At 44.2% G+C, this 24,180-nt stretch overlaps 1 protein-coding gene across 1 annotated transcript in view; it reads right to left on the bottom strand.

Annotated features, from left to right (window-relative positions):
- CARMIL1 (capping protein regulator and myosin 1 linker 1) overlaps positions 1-24,180 on the bottom strand; it is a 995,540-nt gene that overhangs the window by 386,084 nt on the left and 585,276 nt on the right. The window contains exons 14-15 of the mRNA XM_085607022.1: positions 8,007-8,084; positions 7,482-7,558 (exon numbers count right to left, since the gene is read on the bottom strand). Of these exons, the coding sequence (XP_085463148.1) occupies positions 7,482-7,558; positions 8,007-8,084 (155 nt within the window). The remainder of the gene's footprint in view (positions 1-7,481; positions 7,559-8,006; positions 8,085-24,180) is intronic.

The raw sequence follows: 24,180 nt of genomic DNA, 5'->3' as shown, positions 1-24,180 counted from the left end.
AGCAATAGATAGATAGATCGAGTGAGAGCAATAGATAGATAGATCGAGTGAGTGCGATAGATAGATAGTGTGAGGGCGATAGATAGATGGATAGATTTTGTGTGATAGATAAGTATTTAGAGCGTTGGCGATAGATAGATAGCTAGAGGACGATAGATAGAGTGTGGGCGAGAGATAGATAGATAGATAGATAGATAGATAGATAGATAGATAGATAGATAGATAGATAGATAGATAGATAGATAGATAGATAGATAGATAGATAGATAGATAGATAGATAGATAGATAGATAGATAGATAGATAGATAGATAGATAGATAGATGTGTGGTCTGTGTGAGAGGGGGAAGTGTTTGTGGTCTGTGTGAGAGGGGGGCAGTGTGAACTTTGTTCATTTGTTAACTAAAGTTATACAATAATTCTAATTTAAGCACAAAACACCTAGCACCAATAGACATTAACCGACGACAAAAACCAAAAATCTACTGATGCATTTTGGAAAGTGTGTGTGGTCTGTGTGCGAGGGGCCAGTGTATGTGAAGGACCAGTTGCAGGTGACTTGCGAGGGCAGACCTCAAGACACCGAGAGGCGCAACAGAATAAAAGTGCTGTTAGTGGAGAGAGTGATCTTCATCAGAATGTAAGCAGGAAAGCAAAGAATGAAAGTTATACAAAAGCATACGTGTTTGGGTGCGTAAAGTAAAATAATGAAACACACATTCAAAAGTAAATAAATATAAGAGATGAATGCAAAGCACAGAGGTAGGAGGTCAAGTAGTAAGTCACACAGAGCCGAGATTCCGGAAAAGTTGCGAGAAAGAGAAGGCGGGGCGGAACTACACGGAAGGGGAGAGGCGCGTGGGCGGAGAGGAGCCTGTGAGAACGCGCTGCGGAGATCAAAGAAAAGGTTTGCGACCATATGGAGAGTGAGGGGGTGTGCAGCCTGGAGAGCTGAATGCTTGTGGCAACAGGGGGAGAGTGCGGCGCGTGCGCGCCACAACATTTTCAGACCGCAACGTCCACGTGAACTTTGTTCATTTGTTCAAGAAAGTTAAACAATAATTCTAATTTAAGCACAAAACACCTAGCTCCAATAGACATTAACCTACGAAAAAAAACTAAAATCTACTGATGCGGTTTAGAAACGCTTTGATCCTGTAACGTTTTTGGTAAAATTTAGAAAAGGCACCTACTGACATCGTATGAACTAGGGGGCAGTGTGTAAGAGGGCAGTGTGTGAGGGGGAATTGTATGAGGGCACAGTGCGAGTGTGTAAGGGTGCGGGCTCTGTGTGTGTGCGGGGTGTAAGGGTGCAGTGTGTGTGACCTAAAGTACTGTGAGTGGGTAATGTGTGAGAGCAGTGTATGTGGGGGCAGTGTGTCCAGGTGTTAGTGTGTGAGGAGGGCTCAGTGTGTGTGGTTTGTGTGAGAGGGGGCAGTGTGTGTAGTCTGTGTGAGAGGGGGCAGTGTGTGTAGTCTTTGTGTGAGGGGGGCAGTGTGTGTGGTCTGTGTGAGGGGGCAGTGTGTGTGGTCTGTGTGAGGGGGCAGTGTGTGTAGTCTGTGTGAGGGGGCAGTGTGTGTGGTCTGCGTGGAGGGGTAAGTGTGAGTGGTCTATGTGGAGGGGTAAGTGTGAGTGGTATGTGTGAGGGGGCAGTGTTTGTGGTCTGTGTGAGAGGGGTGCAGTGTGAACTTTGTTCATTTGTTAAATAAAGTTAAACAATAATTCTAATTTAAGCACAAAACCCCTACCACCAATAGACATTAACCGACGAAAGAAACCATAAATCTACTGATGCGTTTAAGAAACGCTTTGATCCTGTAACGTTTGTGTTTTTGTTAAAATTTAGAAAAGGCACCTACTGACATCGTACGAACTAGGGGGCAGTGTGTAAGAGGGCAGTGTGTGAGGGGGAATAGTATGAGTGCACAGTGTGAGTGTGTAAGGGCGTGGGCTGTGTGTGTGTGCGGGGTGTAAGGGTGCAGTGTGTGTGACCTAAAGTACTGTGAGTGGGTAATGTGTGAGAGCAGTGTATGTGGGGGCAGTGAAGAGGGGGCAGTGTGTGAGGAGGGGTCAGTGTGTGTGGTTTGTGTGAGAGGGGGGGCAGTGTGTGTGGTCTGTGTGAGGGGGCAGTGTGTGTAGTCTGTGTGAGGGGGCAGTGTGTGTTGTCTGTGTGGAGGGGTAAGTGTGAGTGGTCTGTGTGGAGGAGTAAGTGTGAGTGGTCTGTGTGGAGGGGTAAGTGTGAGTGGTATGTGTGAGGGGGGTAGTGTTTGTGGTCTGTGTGAGAGGGGGGCAGTGTGAAGTTTGTTCATTTGTTAAATAAAGTTAAACAATAATTCTAATTTAAGCACAAAACACCTAGCAGCAATAGACATTAACCGATGAAAAAACCCCAAAATCTACTGATGCGTTTTAGAAACGCTTTGATCCTGTAACGTTTGTGTTTTTGTTAAAATTTAGAAAAGGCACCTACTGACATCGTACAAAGTAGGGGGCAGTGTGTAAGAGGGCAGTGTGTGAGGGGAATTGTATGAGGGCGCAGTGTGAGTGTGTAAGGGGGCGGGCTGTGTGACAAGGGGATCTAAAGTACTGTGAGTGGGTAATGTGTGAGAGCAGTTTATGTGGGGGCAGTGTGTCAAGGGGTCAGTGTGTGAGGAGGGGTCAGTGTGTGTGGTTTGTGTGAGAGGGGGGCAGTGTGTGTAGTCTGTGTGAGAGGGGGGTAGTGTGTGTTGTCTGTGTGAGGGGAGCAGTGTGTGTGATCTGTGTGAGGGGGCAGTGTATGTGGTCTGTGTGAGGGGGCAGTGTGTGTAGTCTGTGTGAGGGGGCAGTGTGTGTGGTCTGTGTGGAGGGGTAAGTGTGAGTGGTCTGAGTGGAGGGGTAAGTGTGAGTGGTATGTGTGAGGGGCAGTGTTTGTGGTCTGTGTGAGAGGGGGGCAGTGTGTGAGGGGGCATTGTGTGTGGTCTGTGTGAGAGGGGGCAGTGTTGGTTAGTGACTTGTCAGTAAACTGTATTTCTATTTTCTTTATAGGCTGTATTAGTATTGAAAAAAATACACAATCTGACAGTGGCTCGCGTAAATGACTGCAGTGCCTTGGAAGTAAACTGTATTCCTATTTATTTGAGGGTGAGGGGGTGCAGAGTGTGAGGGGGCTAATGTGTGTAGGGGCAGTGTGAGTTGGCATTTTGTGTAGTCTAATGTGTGTAGGGTAGTGTGTGAGGTGGCAGTTTGAGGGGTCTAATGTGTGTAGGGCAGTGTGTGAGGTGGCATTTTGTGTGGTCTAATGTGCGTAGGGCATTGTGTGAGGCAAAACAGAATAAAAGGATAAAAGTGCTGTTTGTAGAGAGAGTGACTTTTTGTTTGTTTTGCATGAGAATGTAAGCAGGAAACTCAGACAAAAGCATACGTGTTTGGATGCGTAAAGCAGAACAGAGAGTCTGGAAACTATTGAAGACGAGGGCAGACAGCAAAACAGAGAGAGGCGAGACAGGATAAAACTGGTGTTTGTGGAGAGAGTGATTTTTTTTTCTGCATAAGAATGTAAGAAGGAAAGGAAACAATGAACGTGGTTGGGTGCGTAAAGTTAAATAAAAAAACCATTCAAAGTAAATAAATATAATAGACGCATGCAAAACTCATAGGCACGAGGTCAAGTAGTCAGTCGCACAAAGCCGAAAATCAGAAAAAGATGCGAGAAACAAAAGGCGGAGGGGAACTACATGGAAAAGGAGAGACGCGTGGGCGGTTAAAACAAAAAAAAACATTCAAAGTAAAAAAATATATTAGACGCATGCAAAACTCATAGGCACGAGGTCAAGTAGTCAGTCACACAAAGCCCAAAAAAAAAAAAAATGCGAGAAAGAGAAGGCGGGGCGGAACTACACGGAAGGGGAGAGACGCGTGGGCGGTGTGGAGCCTGTGAGAACGCCCGGCGGAGATCAAAGAAAAGGTGTGTGACCATATGGAGAGTGAGGGGGTGTGCAGCCTGGTGAGCTGAATGCGTGTGGCAACAGAGGGAGAGCGCGGCTTGCGCGCATGAAGTGTCTGGTAGAAAATGGAAGCTGTAAAGAATGCGCGTGGTTGTGGCAGTTGTTGACAATGCGCGTGATTGTGTTCACATGAACTGTACGCGATCCGCAGCTAGGTAGACTTTTCGGACTGCTTACTATAATCTCGCCTATCCATCCCTGCGGGATAGATAGGCGAGACCTAAAAACAGAGGGCTGCAGGGCAGATGGGTGAGATGACCAAGGTTCCAAATGGGCTATTTTTAAGAGGAACAAGTTCAGTACTGATTTGTTTTAGGTGGGACTCTGTCTAGAGTGGCACACTGGGTGCTAGAGACACACAATTGTTGAACGGAATACAGAACAAATCAATATTCACCCCAAGTCAAGAGATCTGGGTTAAATCCATCGTTCTTTTTCTCACCATGCCACCCCAGTTTAGACCTGGCCATATGCAAATAAGTCTTGACCCTGTGCCTCATGGGAACAGTCCAGCCCGAGCTGCCAAGCCAGGTCCTCCCTGGACCAGAAACTTGCATCCTAGGACCAGTTTCGGGGTTTCACACAGCATCAGCCAGGATAGCTTCAATCGAGTGGCACAGTGAGCCTGGGACCCACATACTGGGCATACCCGGCGCACTTAGGGCGAGAAAGCAAAAGACATCAAATTGATGGACGGAATGCAGAACAAATCAAAACATTCATCCCCAGTCAAGACATCTGGGTGCTACACTGAACGATTGCCACTGGTTAAACTATTTGTAAGCATCCATCCATCACCTTTAGGGTGTTTGATTGTCAGTAGTATGCCTAGAAACCTGACAATGTAGCAGCTTTCCAAGCCTGCTACTGCCAAAGTTTGAGAATTGCAAAAAGTAGAGCATTCACACCAATTTAAGGAGCACTTCTATGGGCACAGATTTGCTATTTTTTGGGTAAAGCAGTCATTATATGGGCCTCAATAACAAAGGTAACATACACTTATGAGTAATTCACACGTTTGAGTAGGTTTACATTTATTTGGCTATTCACAAAATCCTGGTGTAAATTTTCTCTATAAGTATAACTCACATGTCCCACCAAATTGAAGGGCCTGGGGACTTTTTGCAAACTGCATTTTGTAGTACTACAAAATGCTATTCAAAAACTGCACTTCTAAAGTACTGCTGCAAAATAAAAACTGAAGCACCGCAGAAGTGCAGTTTGTGAATAGGGTTTTGTAGTGTGTTCATACTGTTATTATAGTCCTACAAAATGCAGTTTGTGAATAGCCCCAGGCCCTTCATATAAACCCCAAAGCTGCCATCCAAGCCCTGAACATGACCTAGGGGCATATGTATCAACATCACCATTTGCGATTCTCAAATAGCGATTTTTAAGGAATCGCTATTTGAGAATTGCAAAACGGGATATATTTAAAAAATTGCAAACTTTTTGCGATTTCTTAAAATTCCTTAATTGCGATTAGCAAATTGCGAAATCGCAATTAAGGAATACCTGCCCATTCATTCCTATGGGCCAGGAGACCCATAGGAATGTATGGGAAGTAATTCTCAAATTGCGAATCGCAATTTGCTACTCGCAATTTGAGAATAATTTCAAAGGTGCAAGGGTGTCAAGATGACACCCTGATACACCCCTGAAATTAGCATGTGTGGTCATATGGCGCACATACATGCCCTAAGCGCATGTATGTGCATCACGTGGCACTTTGTAAAATTACAAAACGTGCATTTTTAAAAGAAATCGCAAATTAACACCAACTAGTAGTTGGTGGTAATTTGCGATTTCTTAAGGATTAATCGCAATCCTTTGGTGAGTGTTACATGTCATTTAAGAAATCGCAATTTGCGATTTCTTAAATGCTTACGCAAACTTAAGAAATCGCTAAATTAGCGATTCCTTAAATTTGCGTTGGGAATTTGCCTAATACATCTAGTTTTGCGAATTTTTAATCGCAAACGCTGTATTTTGCGAATCGCAGCGTTTGCGACTAAAAATTCGCTTGATACATATGCCCCCTAGACACTTATAGAAAGAGCAATATTATAGTCCATTAAATACAGCATACATGAGGAGCTTTTACAGCGCACATCCTGAACTCACATATTTTAAAGTTCTCTCATAATTGATAATAAGAAAAAATGAGGTTCTGCTATATACTTTTTGCCTAGAATCACACAATTAGGGCAAGCAGGGAAGCCTTAATACATTTTAAAATTCAGCCACCAGATCTGTATCTCTGTCCCGCCCCAGTTTTACAGCAAAGGTCACTGGTTTGGCTTCTATTTTTAGCCCAAATTTTGCAATAATGTATGTATTTGAGATTGTGCTGCTAGGTTTCATTAGGGAACCTTAGTAGGTCAGAGTACCCTGTGGATGTCATGGGAGCGTGAGCAGTCTATCTTTGGCAGTTACTTCCAGCTGGCAGAGTGAGAAGTCGCGCTCCATCTATCTATCTGCTTAAATAAACCATGTTCTTACATTTACATCGCTGGCTGCGGTGGTCCTTCACAACATAATTTTGTCGACGAGTTTGCCGCCAGCTCATGGATGTGGGGAGAGCGTGAACTTTCGAGGGACAAGAAGCACTGTCAGGCCAAGAACGCATTTACTAAGGGGGTGTAACTTCCCCCTCGCCCCCCCCCCCCCATTTGAAGCTACGTTCCTGCTAGTCAGGGTATACAACTATTTGCCAATTGCCTAAAGTTCTATATGTGAAACGAGACACGCCTTTTTCTCAGTGTTTTTTTTGGCACAATTCTAGTCGTGTCTTAAGAACTAGAGGCCAATTTGTCTTGTAAGTACCTAGGTTTCATTGCCAATCTCTTAGGGGCAGGGCTTTTTCTGTGGCGGCTGCTTTAAAGCTGAACTCTCTCCCGTGCTCGGAGGCGAATCTCCAGAATTTTAGAAAAGCACTAAAGACTTTCCTGTTCCTTAGCACCAAAGAACCTCTGTGTCAATATCACGCCTTACAAAAGTTTTACATATCTTCCTGGGCAGATGGGCAAAAACGCCATTGTCAAACTCCCTTGAACTGAAACGGTGCATTCTGAAGGGTATATGAGGGTCCAGGAACCCGATATCTCTGCAGTTACATGACCGCACCGACCTGCGGATGGTTTTTGCCTCCACTACAAGGGCAGGTCACAGTTGCACCAGCAAAGACACTGTTAGTAGGGTAGGACATGGGCTGTAAGTGTCTGTGGAGGCACTACCTGCAACACAGAACTCGGGAGGGGGCCGAGAGGGGGTCCAGTTTATGACTAATTTTGGTGCCCCCCCTTAATGGGAGGTGGGCCTCTTGCAGTAAGATACAGAGCAGTGATTTGAACAGCGTTCCATTAGTTTAAACATTTGTGCCTAGGCACCGCAAAGTGACGTGTGTGTCAGGCGATATTCATTGATAACTCTAGGTAGAGAGCGAATCCCTTTACGCAAGCCCTCTCAATCATTTCAAATTATTTCCATACAACCTTACCTATGGGAAAAGACAGTCCTCGAAATATTGAGAAACGCTAGATGTTGAAGACACCCTCGTAGAAGAGCTGTACAGACCTGCGGAGAAAAAGGCAACCCGGTATTACACTCTAACCTTGGAGAAAAGCGAAGACTTAAGCAAGGCAATGAAGTCACGTGATTAAATGAAAAAATAATAAAACAAGCTAACAGTATAAAAGATGGGAACAGTACGTGCAATGTTTCCTTTATTTAGCTTCTGAGCCAAGCACAGCCTCTGCTCGCTGTGGTACAGAAGCATCGCATTCGGATTCTCCCACAGTACTTATGCGGTGATGTGTCTGCTGAAGGGTGAAAAACCATGGATGAGGAACGCATAAAGATTGCGGCTTCTTCCCAAAAGGCCATTTGTTAAAAGAAGGACTTTGCTTGCATTAAAACAATGCATATTTTGTTATATGCTAATCAAGGTAAATATCCATGTACATTATTCATGGACTTAAAAAAAAAAGACAGTTAAATAGATAATGTAGTGAGGGAACATTACCATGTCCAGCGCGCAGTCTGTGTTGGATAAATCCAGATGAACGATGGCATTTGGCTGGGCCAGAAAGGTGTACAGGTACTTAAAGACACAAAAAATAGCGTTCATCAGATAAACTTCTCGTCTCAGTGTCAATCGATGTACATCACTGTTTTGTAATGTAAGTACTTTCATCTCAAATTCCACATTCTAACAATGCGATGGCTGAACTATGGACTTGAAATAAGCCTTTGGGCCTTATGAGGAGTGGTTCGGATTAGTATCTCTCGGAGACCAATGGAGATCGGGGTACACTGCTCCCAAAGATCCTATTTTACCAGCATAGCTGGACCTGAGATTACCAGATCTGCAAATGCCACGACTGGTAATCCCAAGCCCAGACACATGGCCTGGTGTTACCATGCTCGGATCCGCATCCTGTGGAACCACAGGAAGTTCCCCTAAGTCACCCCCCACCTTCCTTCCACCACCATGGAGGGAGCAGATAACGCTACTCGCACCATTGCCCTGCCCCACTCTTGCACCCTGCCACCCCTACACACCGCAATGTTCCCACCGCCGTATAGTATCTGTAAAAGTCAGGTGGGAAATGGCAGGGAAGAGGGAATTCCATGGAATAAAGGACCCCATATTCTCGGGCTCTCAGGTTATTCCCCACTCCGGGGGCAATAACGTGGAATACCAGTTACTGGGAAATTTGTAATGAGGGCCTTGGATCCGTAACCAAAGAATTTCAAAAGACACAAAATTTGACATGTAGACCTGAGCAGATGCTGTTAATATCTATATATCTTACAATTTGAGTTTCCCATTCACTGTACTCGCTTTTCACACATCTGCACATGGTGTATAAAAGACAAAGTAGCTTTCAGTAGTATTATTTTTCCTGTGCTGACACCAATTTTCTTAAGTTGAAAAAAACTTTTCCTTAGAATGTACTGCTGAATCTAGTAGACATCCAGTAGAACAGCCAGACTACTATCTCAGACGCATCATCACGTGCTAAGAAATATCGATTCGCAGAATTCACACAAGAGCAGAGGTTAAGATACTGGTTTTGATTCATAGAACAGACAAATCTCGAGCAAGTTCATTATTTTTACTTAATTTAAAACTGAAGAGGGCCAAAAGGCAAGAAACCCACACCTGACTAGACCATACAAGTGATTTACCCAAGAACAGACCTAAAATATGTGCAGCGCCCATGTAAGAAATTGGATTATTACTTGGGTTGGGTGACTGCCCATCACAAACTGTCAGGATCAACCCTTAAAGTTACTAAATTAATCTGATCACAATCCCATATTAGCAATGGCAAAAAGCAGGCAAGCCTAACTTAAGACAGCATGTAAAGTATTTATGGAGTATCAAAATAGTGTAATAAAGTAAAATGACTGAGCAATACAAATCCCAAAGCAAATTAGAAAAACAGAGTACAATTTATTAAACAAAATAACAAACATCCAATAAGGGAAATTAGAGATAATTTTTAAAAGTTTAAGTAGAAATAACTCCAAAAAGCACATAGCTCTAATGATAGTGAAAGGTTCAAGTAGACTAAGATCTAGATATGATTGGAGGCTGACCGTTATGAAGTCCTGGTGAATACAGCAAGTGGATTTTTCCAGCAGAAAGGTATGGAAGTCCAAGTTCGAAAAAATGACTATGTTCTAATTCAAAAAAGATCTTTGACACTTTTTGGAGCTGAAAATCCTCTACACACGGGTCAACAATGAAAGTGTAGCTGAAGCTGTGGAACCACAGGTTGGATACTGAAAGCAGATTGGTCCATCAAACTCCGTAGCTTTTCGTTTTTGGGTTAAAAAATCTTCTACGTCCCAAAGCAGAAATGGACTGTGTTTTTAAAAGGTGTGGAGATCTCAGTGTGGGACAAACCTGAAATTCAGTCTGGTGCAGTGGTACTGACGGTCAAATGTTTTTCACGGGGTAGTTCTAGAGCTCAAGTTTGTCACATTTTCCAAATTTTCCTCTGCTGCCCAAACAACCACAGGAATACACTTCTAGGTACCCTAGGACCTCAGTGGAGACCACGTAGAGACTCTCAGTCTAGCAGGCAGAGGCCAACCTCAAAGTCCAGTTGTCACCTGTCAACAGGGCACTTTAAGAAAATGGTCTCTTTAAGCTTGTTGTGTCCCTTTAACTACACATGAGGTAAGCTAACTGACCCTTTGAGTCCAATTCTTTGTCATGGGTGCACAAGGGAGCAGGTCCAGTTATTTAGAGCTCATCTAAGGTCACATGCAGCAGGTCCAGTTCTCTGCTACTCTTGCACAAGTCCAGAAAGTGCTCTGATGGATGGCCGTGAGATCCACATTTATGCCTGGCACCAGCTAGTGGGTCGGAGTGACTCCTGGTAACTCTCTAACCAATGGTGTAAAAACCCTGGGGCAAACCCTACACACATTTTCAGCAGTTCCTGTTTGCCTTACAACTAATGGTCCCAAAATTCCACGTGTCAGGGAATTTTCAAGATGAAGAAAGGCTTTGGCCATAATAAACTTGGTCTCGGAGGGCTTTCGGTGTTTAGGGGATTGCACTCTGATAATCTCTTTTGTCCTCCAATATCTTACTTTAAATCTAATTTGAAGTGTGTCCTCTACTCACAACAAACTAGGAGACAGAAGTCTGATATGTCAAAGGCAGAACCCTAAAGCACCCAGATAGGAGATACATAAGAATTGTCCTGGGATCCTGTTTAGTAAATTTCAAGTGCATCAAATTGTTACATGTGGCCCATACAGACCAGCCAAGCAGGAGGTAACACTGTGGTGTGAACAGACTAACTAGAGGCCCCACCCTGAACACTCTGCAGAGCTCAGCGGAGTCGTCCCTGCGCATTCAGGTCAACCTATTGTGTGGCTCCTGGGAGGAATTTCCCACTTCATTCACCCCTCATTCAAGGCTGAGCATAGGCTGGAAGTTGGCAGTGTAATGCTAATTAGCATTCAGAAAGCTCAGACAGGTACAGGGTAACTTTGTAAAATTACTTTTTTGTAATATTTGTTAGAAATACGTCAACACCATTGAATTGTATTTTTAACAGCTATTAAAAATAGTGGTGTAATTATTATTCTAGTTGGCGCTTTACAGATTTAGGAGGATTAGTATTTTAATCTGCACTCTGGTTTTCTAAATTGAACAGCTATGTCTACCAAAATGAAAATAGCTTATTTAGGCCTTGCCACTGTAGGGCCACGCTAATATACATTTCCTCCATTTCCCAATGTTGAATTCCATTCACCCTGTTTTGCAGGCCACAAGGCCTACACAGGGTTGACTTAATATTTAAAGAGTGGCCTCTACTTGTCAAACAGGGTTATGTGGACAGGTTGCACTGTAGGGTTTACACCGCTGCAGGGAGGCTACACAAGGTAGGGCTGTAGAAATGCTTGCACTGCCACTTTAGTGAATGGCATAATAGGTGCCACAGTATTTAGGTTCCAGGCTCTGGATGTACTTTGTACACTACACACCAGGGACTTCCAGGCCAGTAAAATGTGTCAATCAGGAAGACACCCAATTAACTATGTTTAAATGGGGAGAACAAACACTTTATTTCTCGTTAATATGGGAAAAGTGCACAGAGATGTTAAGGGAGCAAACGTAGGGGTCCAGAAAAAGGAAAAAATCCGAGGTGACCATGCAGAAAAGGCAGATTTCCTATACTGTAGCTTCAGTACAAATGTATGCTGCAATTTAGCAGAGGAAATACTGACAGCAGTTAATGGATGAGTAACTTCATAGGTAAAAAGGTGAGAGGGAAGTTTTAAGTATACAGGGAAGAAAAAGAGAAGATAAGAAAGGGACATGAGAGACAAAGGCAAGAGAGGGACCTCGAAACCAAAAAAGTTGAGAGACAAAATGCTGTGTGAGAGAGAAAGGTTGATGAGGCAGAAAGAACATAGAGGCACAAAGGTAAGACAAAGAGACACAGCTCCGGATAAAATCATTAGAGGGTTCAGGAACAAAGAGGCAGGTTAGTAAAATAAACAATAATACAGGTATGTAAGAGAATGAGATCTCACAGACATAAATACAAAAGCTTTAGTGTCCTAGAAGGCACGGTGATGAACAGGGGAAAGAGTGACAACACGGAGAGGAAGTAAGAGAGGGTGAAAGAAAAGGGAGGGAAAGAGGAGGAGGTGAGAGAAAAAGAGAACGACAAGTAATAGCAATGAGAAGACATCTTATACTAATAGAAATATTGAACAGAGAAAACCGGGTTGGAGAAGTATTCAAAAGACAAATAAATCAAAGAGAAAGAGAGGGATCCGAGGCAGATCTCATAGTAAGAGACAGATTAGGGACACTGAGATGGGATCACAGTCAGGCAAATGCAAAGCATCTGGGTTATAGTTGAAAACAGACTTCAGTGTGACATTCAAAGTCGAATAGCCATTCATCATCCTGCTAAGAAGCCTGGCATTCACACAGTCCAGACGTTCAGTCATCACTTGAATTAGGTGACCCAGAAATAGATAAACATAAATCCACATCTACCAATCACCCACAACTAAAGGCCAACAGCAGGCAATAAACTAAAATTACACACAAACACAACGATACACACAGTGATCCAAACACAAAATAGATGCTTTGCTATATTTGTGTTTAATAGTGCGGATACTGGCATTTTTATACTGGAGAGAGTACCACATGGCGAAGTGGTTAGCAACGCTCTGACACTGCTTTACTAGATGCCAGTTCCCAGCCAATACACAAACCCACACATCTGGTAAACCTACGGTTTATAATGCTAGGAGATTAAATAGCCGGGACACCCATCCCCCACTAACGTATTCAAGAATAAAGGAGACCGAAAACAAATTTCAACTTGTGGGAGATTTCCTTGCAAGAAAATATCATGATTCGTCAGAATCGAAATTTTCCTGTTCAGTCTTCCAGCCAGCCAATCAGGCAGAGAGAGGACAGCTACAGACAATAAAAGTCCCCAAGAGAAATTATTCTGAAAATATGTATCATTACTATTTTTGCTTACAGTTCTAAGGCTGCTCTTGAAAGAGAAATAGGGCCATGGGCCATACATCATGCACATATATAAATTAGGAGGAAACATGTATTGGGTGTGAGTGGATTCTAAAGCCTTTACAGTCTAAACATGGGGTATCCTCAAACACAACACCAAAGTGATCACCTTTTCTTCTGGTTGGATGGGCAAAAAAGTTTAATACAGACCAATATATTGTTTGGGGTCGGCTTAATTACAGGTCATATGTATTTTTGCTAGACTTTATTACAGATCTGAGGTTGACAACTGTCAAGAAATAAGGCTCCCCCAAACCAATATGGGGGAAAACTGACTGTTATATTAGGAAAGGAGAAGGGGCCGAATGATGTGAGCTGTGACTGAAACCCCACAAAGCCTAAACAATCTGTGCAGGAACAGGAATGTTCTTCCGAATTCTTTGGCCCAGTCTGCTCTCTGTTGAAAGGGAGAGAATTGGAACAATTTAAAGGGCAAAACAAGTGTGAAAATGGAAGAACCCATTACGTATCAAGACCTCAATTCCTCCCCAAATGTTCAACAGTGACTCAGCTTCTAGCACATGGAAAACACCCATCCCGCAGTCAATTTTCCTAGAAAATTATAAAAATGAGGAACTTTTTTACCTTCTCATTTTCCTTTTTCTCTTAAACCCAACCAGGACTGGCCCAGTTACTACTCCCAAAGATCACATTAAAGCACCTATCTGCACTATACTACATGCTTGCTTTCGCTCCACAGGTCTGATCAGCTTACCTCCTGCCAAAGGAAAAGTTTTCTACAGGAGCTATTCACAAGAAGGGATGGTTTGGAAGAACTGGCACATATTTTCCCTGATTTGATAGAGCAGGAAATCTTAGATGATATTAACCTTACAGGGATGCTAAAATGTACCTTGACAATAGCTTAGAGAATGCTTAACAAAAACAAACCATAGGAAAATGTGCACTTCTTAATCGTGTAAAAACAAACATGCAGCTTATTAGTTGGCAGAAAGCTCCCATTTTCATCATATCTACATGACTAGGTCTAATTTTTCTTTTCCTTTTTCGCTTTCCCTTTAGTAAAATAATGCCTTTTAGAAATGCTGATTTAATCCAATATTTAGCTGTGATATATGTCATTGTAAGAACATTTGCTGTTTCAGGAAAATCGATTTCGTTCTTTCCTCACACCAGTTGCTTTCATTGTATTAGATCGAGTAAGCTGCTATGTGTTATAATAAATAAAATGTTTAGCAGAATAAAGGATTTTGATGAAAATGTTTCTCATGATCTAACCAGGACATGCTAGACATTAATGTTTCATTTCATAGATGAGCCCATTGTTACACAATAGGACACTGAACAGCCAACAGAGTAGGTTTGCAAAGGTTCTCATGAGAACCTTACTAGATGTATTTTTTTGTAATACGCTGTCGCTGCATTCAAATAACATCATATCGACATGGACATTTACAATGGGAACCGAGAGGAGAGGTGATGGACCATCAGAAGATCCTTATTTATCGGTTGAAAATGACATAAGCACCTGCTTTTGCAACATATGCATTGGGCTTTCTATATAGTACGGAATCCTAGTTAGAGAGTTACGGCATTTGATGCATTCTATGCATACCTACCCTGCCATGCCTCTTAGCACTAGTCAGAATTACTGTAAGCTACCACTAACAGGGATTTATTTTCGCTTTCCTTACCTTTGTTGAGGAGACTTGCTCTCTTTAAGCCGAATCATAGCTACTGCTGTGATTAATTTCCTTCTAACCTGGACTGACAGTTGCTACTGTGCAACCATCGGGGAACTCCACAACTGCTCTTAATGAGGAGTTCGCACTCTTGCGACTATTCGCTTGGTGCCCCAAATCTTTGCTGTTTTCCATAAGGATCTCTCTATGGGTTTCAGGTTAGGTTGGGTCCTTTAGATTAAGATCGGGACTATTTCCTTTATGGAACACGCTGGTATTTTCCATGCTGCCTCTAACCAAAATGTTCTCGATATTTCTGTAACTTGATATACCGGACTAATCTGCATAAAATAAAAAATTATTACTATTCTCTTAATGATAAATAAAACTTTTAAAACTTTACCAAACCTCCCATCTTTGACTGAACTCAACTGCTGTAAGTTGATGAATATTGACAGGTGCCCCGTTCTAACACGGTGGCAAAGATCTGTCGACATAGAGACAGAGTGGGCGCAGAGTTGGAGATCTATATCGTAAGTTAAAGGGTTAAACTGCTTATAAATTTCTGCACTATCACTATTTACAAGTAGTAGTGTTTGGAAGAACTGGCAAATATTTTCCCTATGTGTGCTCCATTTGAAGTCTAGATGATGGTCCTCTCAGGTCCATGGGGAGGAGTGTGGATGGACTCCTGCTACACACTGCAAACGAGGTTCATCCCTATGTAAGAATTTAAAACTGAATAAACCCTTATAGGTAACTATTGCAAGTTGACATCATACTAGTTCACTTTAAGGAACCTCACTATGTCACAAGTATCATGGCTCCACTGTTGCTCTGGGTTCTGTATTCAGCTGACACCTCCTGACTGGCGTGGAGCTTTTCTGCCTGTATGATCTGTGCACAATAAACTTGGATGAATTTAGATCAACACAGCGTCACGCGTTATTTGTGTACTACAGTAATCAAAAGGTAACCATTACATTGAGGGGTTCATCTTTGATTACATATAGGCTGTTGGTTTGAAATGAATAACATTCTAAAACAGGCGGTGCAACTAAACTGCAGGAAACATCAGGTTTCTTGTGCCTTTATAATGTTTATGTTGGGTTGGAGGTTACAATTTTGCCTACATGGAGATGTTGGCTACCCTGTGGGAGGCTCAAAGATATACTCTAAACATGGTGCCGTGAACCGGTGGCCACATATAAGCAAGAGGTATAGCGGAAAAGTGTGATAACAGATGCAGCTACTATTGAACATACTTACTAATAAGACTCAACCACTGATTCCTTGGGGCTGGTATCACTACTGCTGGGGCCCTGACGCTGTCGGTTCTCCCCCGCCGCCGTTGCTTGTTGCTTCGCACGGCCGCCGTGGGGGGAGACTACAGCTCCCAGACTGCACAGCGGCGTCCTGCACCGCCCACTTCCTGCCTGAGCGCGCCCGGAAGCGCATAAACACCAGCTACTCCCTCCGCGTCGCGGACGCGCGCGGGCGGCGCCGGGCGAAGCCCGGGCAAAGGGCGGGCCGTCTGTGGCCGTCAGGGGCCAGAAGAGGCTGGGCCGAGCTACCCCCCTAACACACGGTCACTGACGATCATTAGCTGCTCAGGAGCTAAGGTACTGTGTCCCGGCGAAGGAAATTACATGCATTTCCCTGGGGGCTCGTGACATTGTTAACTATCCACTACTCAGCTCTTGTCACATTTTGTGTGTTGCGACCCATCTTGTATCCATCCCTCTGGGTGTCGGACTCCCGTTATGGGTAAAAGGAAGGCTGTAGAGGGAGGTCAGATGGGCAGCAGTAAAAAGGATAAAAAAGCAAAGAAAACCACTCATGCTACCATGAATTGTGTTTTGACTAGAATTGAGGAGATTGTCAATGAATGTGAGGATTCACTGGGTGGTGGGCAGGCGGGGAGTAAGATAGCTAATACCACTACAAATCATAAGAATACAATTCCATCTATGTTTTCTAGCCAGCATGTGAATAAACAACAACGTATTCTCACTGCCCCTACCAAAACAATCCCTGATCCTCAAGTTACCCCTGCACAGGCTACGGACACTATGAATGTTATAGAAGCTGGCCCAGCCATTCTTGATTGTGCCCTCCAACCTATCCCATGTTCTAACAGGTTCGCCCCCCTCGACTCTGATCCATCTTACCCTACTAATTCTGCTGAAAAGCTTAATGTGGATCTTGTGACCCCTAATGGGTCTGGTGTTGATACTCTGGTGGTGCTTCTAGATAGAATCAAGAGACTTGGTGGAGGACCTCAACAAGAGGGTGGAGAGCCTTGTTGCAAGCCAAGTACCCCCCCCCGATACTCCCTGTTGTCTCATCATTTTCTGGGGTTGCCCCTTCTACGAGGAAGTCCGTTCCACCCAAGCTAATCCCCCCAAAAACCAATGTTGGATTTGTATATGGAGGGGCTCACAGCGAGGATAACAATACCAGAATAAATGGTCCTGCTAAGTCATATGCAGACATGGCAAGACGCCCAGAGCTAGCAGGGACCCCAATTACAAATTCTCTTAACAGGCGCCCCTCCAGTTCTCTCCTGCCTCTTACATGGAGTAATAACAATCTACCATCTCATATGCCAGCTAACTTGCCCATGTCTCACCCTGTCCAGGCCAAGTCCTCTGTTTTCATGACCTATGTACCAAAATTACGATCATGGTGCGGTTCTGAAAACAGTGATTCATTACATAATAAAGCTATCCACTGGCTGAGGCATGTTAGAGGGTGCAGATCGATTATTAGAGAGGATATAACATGGGTAAGAAGGTTATCACGGGCGGATGCTACTACTGATTGTGTAGAGATTGCACTTGGGGATCCTGCTCTAGCAGAAAACTTATTACTACTTGAGTATAGGTCATCACCCCCTGCTAACTCTTCAATTCAGATCCGCAGGTTTCCTGCTTGGACTTGCTCGAGGGAGGGAGAGGATTCTGGTCTACGACAAGTGGACTGACTATCTAATTCTCAAATAATGCCCCCTTCATATTTGCTTGTATCCTATGCAAATGAAGGGCCAGCTCTGAACATTACTTCTCCTCCCTACATGTCTTTAAATGGTCTGGGCGAAATTGTCGAGACCATGGTAGTTGATGAAGGATGTCAAAATAGCAGGGTGGTGGATGTGGGGACTCCTACAATGATCATTCCCCCGGGAGCTATCAAGTTTTTATCGTGGAACATTGCGGGGTTAAATAGGAATCTTATAGATCCTGTTTGGAGTGATTTCATCGATGAATTCGATGTAATCCTCTTCCAGGAAACTTGGAGCCTGGTCCCCCTACACAGATCAGGGTTCATTACCTTTTCCATCCCCGCAATTAGGTCAATACGAGGACGACCCTCGAGGGGTCTTTTAATCTGGGTCAATATTAGCTTGAACTGGACAGTCAAGAGCCACATAAGCACATCTTCTGACCTCCTGCATATATCCATTAATGGGGATGTCCATCAATCTCCCCTTGAAATATTTAATATCTATGCTAGAGGGACCCCCGGTGCACAAGTAAGCCCTACCGTATCAGCTCTTGAGTCTGAACTTACAGCCATTACCACTCAGGCGGATGTCATCGTTGCCGGGGATCTCAATTGTACTTTTGAGCCCCTGAGCAGCGATGACATCCTGGGCATTGGAGATGTTGATTCTAAGCAAGGTATACCCCAACTCACTCTCCCACCAATAAAGAAATGGACTAAGAGAGCTGTCCAACTCAATGCGTTAACCCTGGAGTTCAATCTGAGGGCGACAAATGGGTGAACTCGTTCAGATGGTTTGGGAGCCCCTACCTTCATAAGAACTGGTGCCCCCTCGCGCATTGATTACATCCTGTTGGACACCGAGTTGTGGCCGGATCTTATCGACATGGAAGTTATCCCTCGGTGTGAGAGCGACCACAACCCGCTGTCCATGCAACTCAGGCGCAGACCGGTCACTACTTCTATTGAGCCCTCAAATAAGCTGAGGCCTGGGGCAAGAGAGGTTTTCCCGACTAACTGTAAAAGGCGCCTCAAGTGGCCTAGGGTAGTTAAGCGAGAGATGGACCTGAGTAAAATCAAAAGGATAGTGATAGAAGGTACCGTAGCATTGGACACGCCCATGGGTTGTTTGTCACAGGCCCTTTCTTCTAATGATTTTCTAGAAGCATATCAACAGACCGTGGCAAGGGTCAGGAACTTCTTCGAGTTGCACGATAAGGGGGTTCATAAGCAACCCCCTCCAAAGACAGAGAACCCATGGTTTTCACCTGATTGCAGGGAGAAGAGACAGATTTGATCTCAAGCTATAAAATCCAAGGAACAGCCATCCATTGCCAATGCCCGGAAAATCTACTATAAAGCTATAAGGAAGGCGAAGCGATTGTGGGATGAAACCCACTGGCAGGATCTAAAGGCTGCAGCCTTATCGAAAGATTCAACTCCCTTTTGGGATCTTATTAACAATAGCGATAGGGGAGGGGCGGACCCAATCCCGAATCATATTACGGGGAGTCAATGGCACCTACATTTCTCTGATCTCTACTCACACAGGGATAGTGTGGTTTTAGAAGAGCAGACTCCGGTGGCAGAGTATCCTATATCCTTGGAGACAGGGGCCCAGTTTGGGCTAATAGAGGTTCTCTCTGCGATCAATATGATCGCTCCGGGGAAGGCTGCTGGCCCTGACGGTCTCCCTGGTGACCTTCTCCTCCATGAAAAAGATCTTTGGGCAGAGTTCATCCTCCGGACTCTAAATAAACTAGCTTCAGGATACCCAGTCCCGGATTTGTGGAAAGGGGCGGAGGTGGTGGCCATTTATAAGAAAGGGGATAGGGAGGACCCTGCCAACTACAGACTGATTAGTTTAATCGACGTGATACAAAAAGTTGTTGGCAGAGTCCTCCTGACCAGGATCAAGGCTTGAGTGGATGAGGAGGGTATTTTGAGCCATTTTCAAGCAGGATTTAGGGAGGGAGTAGGAACCATTGACCAGGTCTTCAGATTCTGTACAATACATTGGAAATCTGTTATTATTGAAAAAGGCAGCCTTTATTTGGCGTTCGTTGATTTAAAAACGGCCTTCGACCTGGTCCCACGATTAAAACTGTGGCAGGTGCTCTGTGATCTGGGCATCCCTCCTCTAATCCTGGACCTCCTCAAACGCCATCACAAAGGCAATTTCGCAAAAGTCAGGTGGGGACATCAGGGCCAGCTCACAGAGAGGATAGCTGTTAAGAAAGGGGTCCGCCAGGGTTGCGTGTTAGCCCCGACCCTGTTCTCTCTCTTCATAAATGGGGTGGCAGACCATTTGAGAGACGACATGGCCGATGCCCCAACCCTGTGCGGGGAAAAAACAGCTACCCTGCTCTTTGCTGATGACACTCTGTTGATTTCAAAAAGCCCTATGAGCTTACAAAGATTGTTGTCCCGTTTCTCCCAGTTTTGTGACACCAGGGGCTTGAAAATAAAACAAAAACCAAGCTGATGACGCGGTCACCCTCAAAAAGCTTTAGGAACAACATCAAGTTAAACAACACTACACTAGAGATATTGGAGGCTCTTGATTATCTGGGAGTGAGGGTCAATAATAAGCTTAAATGGGCTCCCCACTTGTCCAAAATGCTCCTTGTCCATAAAAAAGCCTCAGGGGCAATAGCGAAACATCAGAGGCTCTCATATAGCAGGCCAATAGCTGCGGCAGTCAAGGTCTATGAGGGGAAGGCCATGTCAGCGGCCCTCTACGGGGCGGAATTGTGGGGATTCGACAATCTAACAGAGCTGCTCAAATCTGAGAATAAGTTCTTTAGGGACCTAGTCTCGCTTCTTCCGTCTACCCCGCTAGTTCCGCTTCGCAGTGATTTGGATAGACATAACATCAGAAATGTGGCTAGGTTGCGCCCGATATTATATTGGACTAGGCTTAGAAGGTCCCCTGCACTTCATCATTATGCTTCTGCCCTGGACGAGCTGTTAAAACTTGGAGCAGAGTACAAGATTCCTTGGGTGCGGAATCTGAAAAAACAGTTGCAGATGATACGCCTGGAAGAGGCCTGGGAGAGTCAGTTTCCCCCACCCAAATCAACGATAAAAAAGATCTATTGGGAATGGGTCATGACCAATACTCTAAGAAATCAGAGGGGCGTCCTAAGTGGGAATTTTCTAGACGTGAAACCTGTTCCCAGTATGGAACCCCTTATGGACCTGATTGAATCTCCTGGAGACAGGTTACTATACCTAAAAATGAGATATGGTACCCTCCCACTTCATGAGTTTCAGTCTGGTTGGAGTAAGTTAACTGAGACCCCCAAAGGCTGCCCAGGCTGTGCCTCGCCCACAGAGTCCATTGGCCATTTTATGTTTGCTTGTCAGGCGTATAGGCAGCCAAGATCAAGATGGCTGAAACCGGTTTGCATTAATCTGGGCACTAGGTCGTCCAGGATGGCGCTGCGTAGCCTGACCTATGAAACATCAGTCCCCAGTGTTATCTGTGGGACTGCCAAATACCTGGGCTGGGCCTGGAAGATAAGACGCAAGCTCCTTAAGGCGTATCAACCACAAGTGTAATCATCCACCTTCTTGACCCTGCACGAACACTATTGCTTATTCACACCATGCAATGGAGGAGTGGGAAAATGTTGTAAATATATACACATATATATATATATATATCTTTTTTACTGTTTTATCTGTACAAAGAATGAAGCTATTGTTGTAGTGGGTTTTAAATTGTTTTTATGCACTGTACTATACTTTTATGATATCTTTTTATATCGAATAAAGTTACTACATCAACAACAACAACATACTTACTAATAGTGTTTCAGAGTGTTATGTTTCATGTGCTTATGTGACCATCTCTTTTGTACAGTTAACCCAGGTCCGGTGGATTTTTGGGTCTCCCCTGTTATTGTGTAACGTATGTGAAAGGAAGGAGCAAGGATTTTAGTGCTCTCTACAATTGTAGTTGATTTTCTAGTTTTCTTTTTATAGGAATCAAGTTCTAGAGCATAGCCGTCTGAAAAGACTAACACCCTTATGCATCAAGCCAAAATCCAGTCGGTAAAATACCGATTCCTTATTAGCTCCCGGTATTAAGTAAAAAATACCCAATCCCAATGCATCAACCCAAAAGCAGAAATCGGTATTTAAGGAATCCTTAAATAGCGATTCTTTAAATAGGGATTCCTTAAATACCGATTCCTTAAATAGCTCTTGCATTTAAGGAATCCCAAAGTGAGATTCCTTAAATGCAATGCATCAAAGTTAAAAAATTAGCGATTTCGCTAATAAGGGGAGCAAATTACCATGAAGATGAACTGCATGGTAATTTGCAAAAACTTTGAAAAATGCACTTTTGTGCATTTTTCAAAGTGTCATGTTGCGCACACACATGCCCTTAGAGCATGTGTGTGTGCAACATATGTGCACATATCATTTTCAGGGGTGCAACAGGGTGTCCTTTTGACACCCTGGCACCCTTGAAAGTGCTCCAGCTATTAGCGATTCGGTAATACCGAATCGCTAATACAGAATGGCTTTACATTCATTCCTATGGGCCTCCAAGCCCATAGGAATGAATGGGTAGGTATTCCTTATTACCGATTCGGTATTACCGATTCGGTAATAAGGAATGTTAAGGAATCGCTATTTGAATAGCGATTCCTACATGCATAGCCTTTTGCTATTCCTTATTAGCGATTCCTTATTTTTCGCTAATAAGGAATCGCAAATGCTAATGTTGATGCATATGCCCCTAAGAGCGTAAGACGGTGCAATACTTTAAGTAGAAAAGGATGGTCAGAAGTAGGGCCAACCTAAACCGGGGCTGTCTTATTATGACATAGATGCAGAGTTTAAGGACTAAATGTCCTTTGCCGTGGATGACTCGATGTATGATTCACATTGTTTTAAAGGCGATGTGTCTAGTCAATGGCATCAAGTGCATGAACACCATGTCCAGAGTCCTGGTGAGTACACTGAAAAACAGTCTGAAAGCTGAATTCTGGAATCCCCATAGCTTGTAAAGTAAGTAGAGGGAGGTTTTAAAGTACAGTTTTTTGGGTTATCGAGGCAGGAAAGGAATACCACATGATGGAATGAAATTATCTTGGATTATGATGTGTTTACCTTGAGGTGGTTAGACAGCATGATTGGTGAACAGCTTATAGGCACTGCCCAGTAGGACAACAAGCAAGAACTGGTGGATACTAAAAAGGTCTAATATGGCTTGTCTGTCATCAGCACACTTGTAGCTGAGACACACAAGTTACTACTTGTGTAACGATAAATCTGTAAGAGACATTAGTTAGTGATAGATTCTTTACCTTAGAATATCCCCAGGCGTCAGACTGAATCCGGAAAGTTTTCTGTAGCAGTACCCCTGCGCGTCAGTAGGTGGCGTCGTGCAGCTCCGTGTCCATCGCTGGCATCGCAAGCGCTGAGATGACGTCACAGAGACTACTTAGGCGCCACCCATGCGAGCTGACGTCAGTTCTATACACGACTTTCCGCGCCAGGAACGCAGAGACATGCAAGAAACTGACCACTGGTGCCATGAAACTAGGGCGCTAAAAAATTGGGATGACCTTAACCCTAGAAATCAGGTCACAGAACGGGGAGGATGGGAATCTATCACTTACAGATGTATCGTTACACAAGTAGTAACCGTTAGTGATAGATTCCTTACCTTAGAATAGATACCCCAGACATACCAGCCCCGGTGGTGGGTCTGCGAATAGATTACACCAGAAAGTCATGGAGAACAGAACAGCCAAAGAAGCCGTCTCTCAGGACCTGTCAAGGCAGTAATGCTTGGTAAACGTGTGCAGCGAGGCCCACGTAGCTGCCTGACAAATGTCCTGCAAGGGGACGCCACGTCCCACGGCAGTAGTGGCTGCAGTTGCCCTGGTAGAATGGGCATACAGCCCCACAGGAGGCTCTTTCTTAGCCAAGGAGTAACATGCTTTGATGCACAGAACGACCCACCAAGAGATGGTCCGTTTGTGCACAGCCCGACCTTATTTGGCGCCCACGTAGCCAACAAAGAGCTGGTCATCCACCCGGAACTGTTGTGTACGCTTCACATAGAATGCGAGCGCACGTTTGGGGTCCAGACGGTGGAGCCTCTCCTCCTCTCTTGAAGGATGTGGAGGCGGAAAAAGGTAGGCAAAGTGATGGTCTGCCTGATGTGAAAGGGCGTGACCACCTTTGGCAAAAAAGAAGGACGGGTCCTCAACACCACCTTGTCCGGATGAACAGAAAAGAAAGAAGGTTTGGAAGAAAGAGCCTGGAGCTCACTCACTCGTCTGGCCGAAGTGATAGCGACCAGGAAAGACGTCTTAAGAGTAAGAAGACGCAAAGAACAGGTATGAAGGGGCTCGAAAGGAGCGCACATCAGATAGGTCAAAACGAGATTCAAGTCCCATTGAGACATGATGAATGGCACAGGAGGAAACGTGTGC

Source organism: Triturus cristatus, chromosome 5_2, assembly GCF_964204655.1.
Source record: "Triturus cristatus chromosome 5_2, aTriCri1.1, whole genome shotgun sequence".
Classification (NCBI taxonomy): Eukaryota; Metazoa; Chordata; class Amphibia; order Caudata; family Salamandridae; genus Triturus; species Triturus cristatus.
This window is presented reverse-complemented; position numbering and strand designations above follow the sequence as displayed.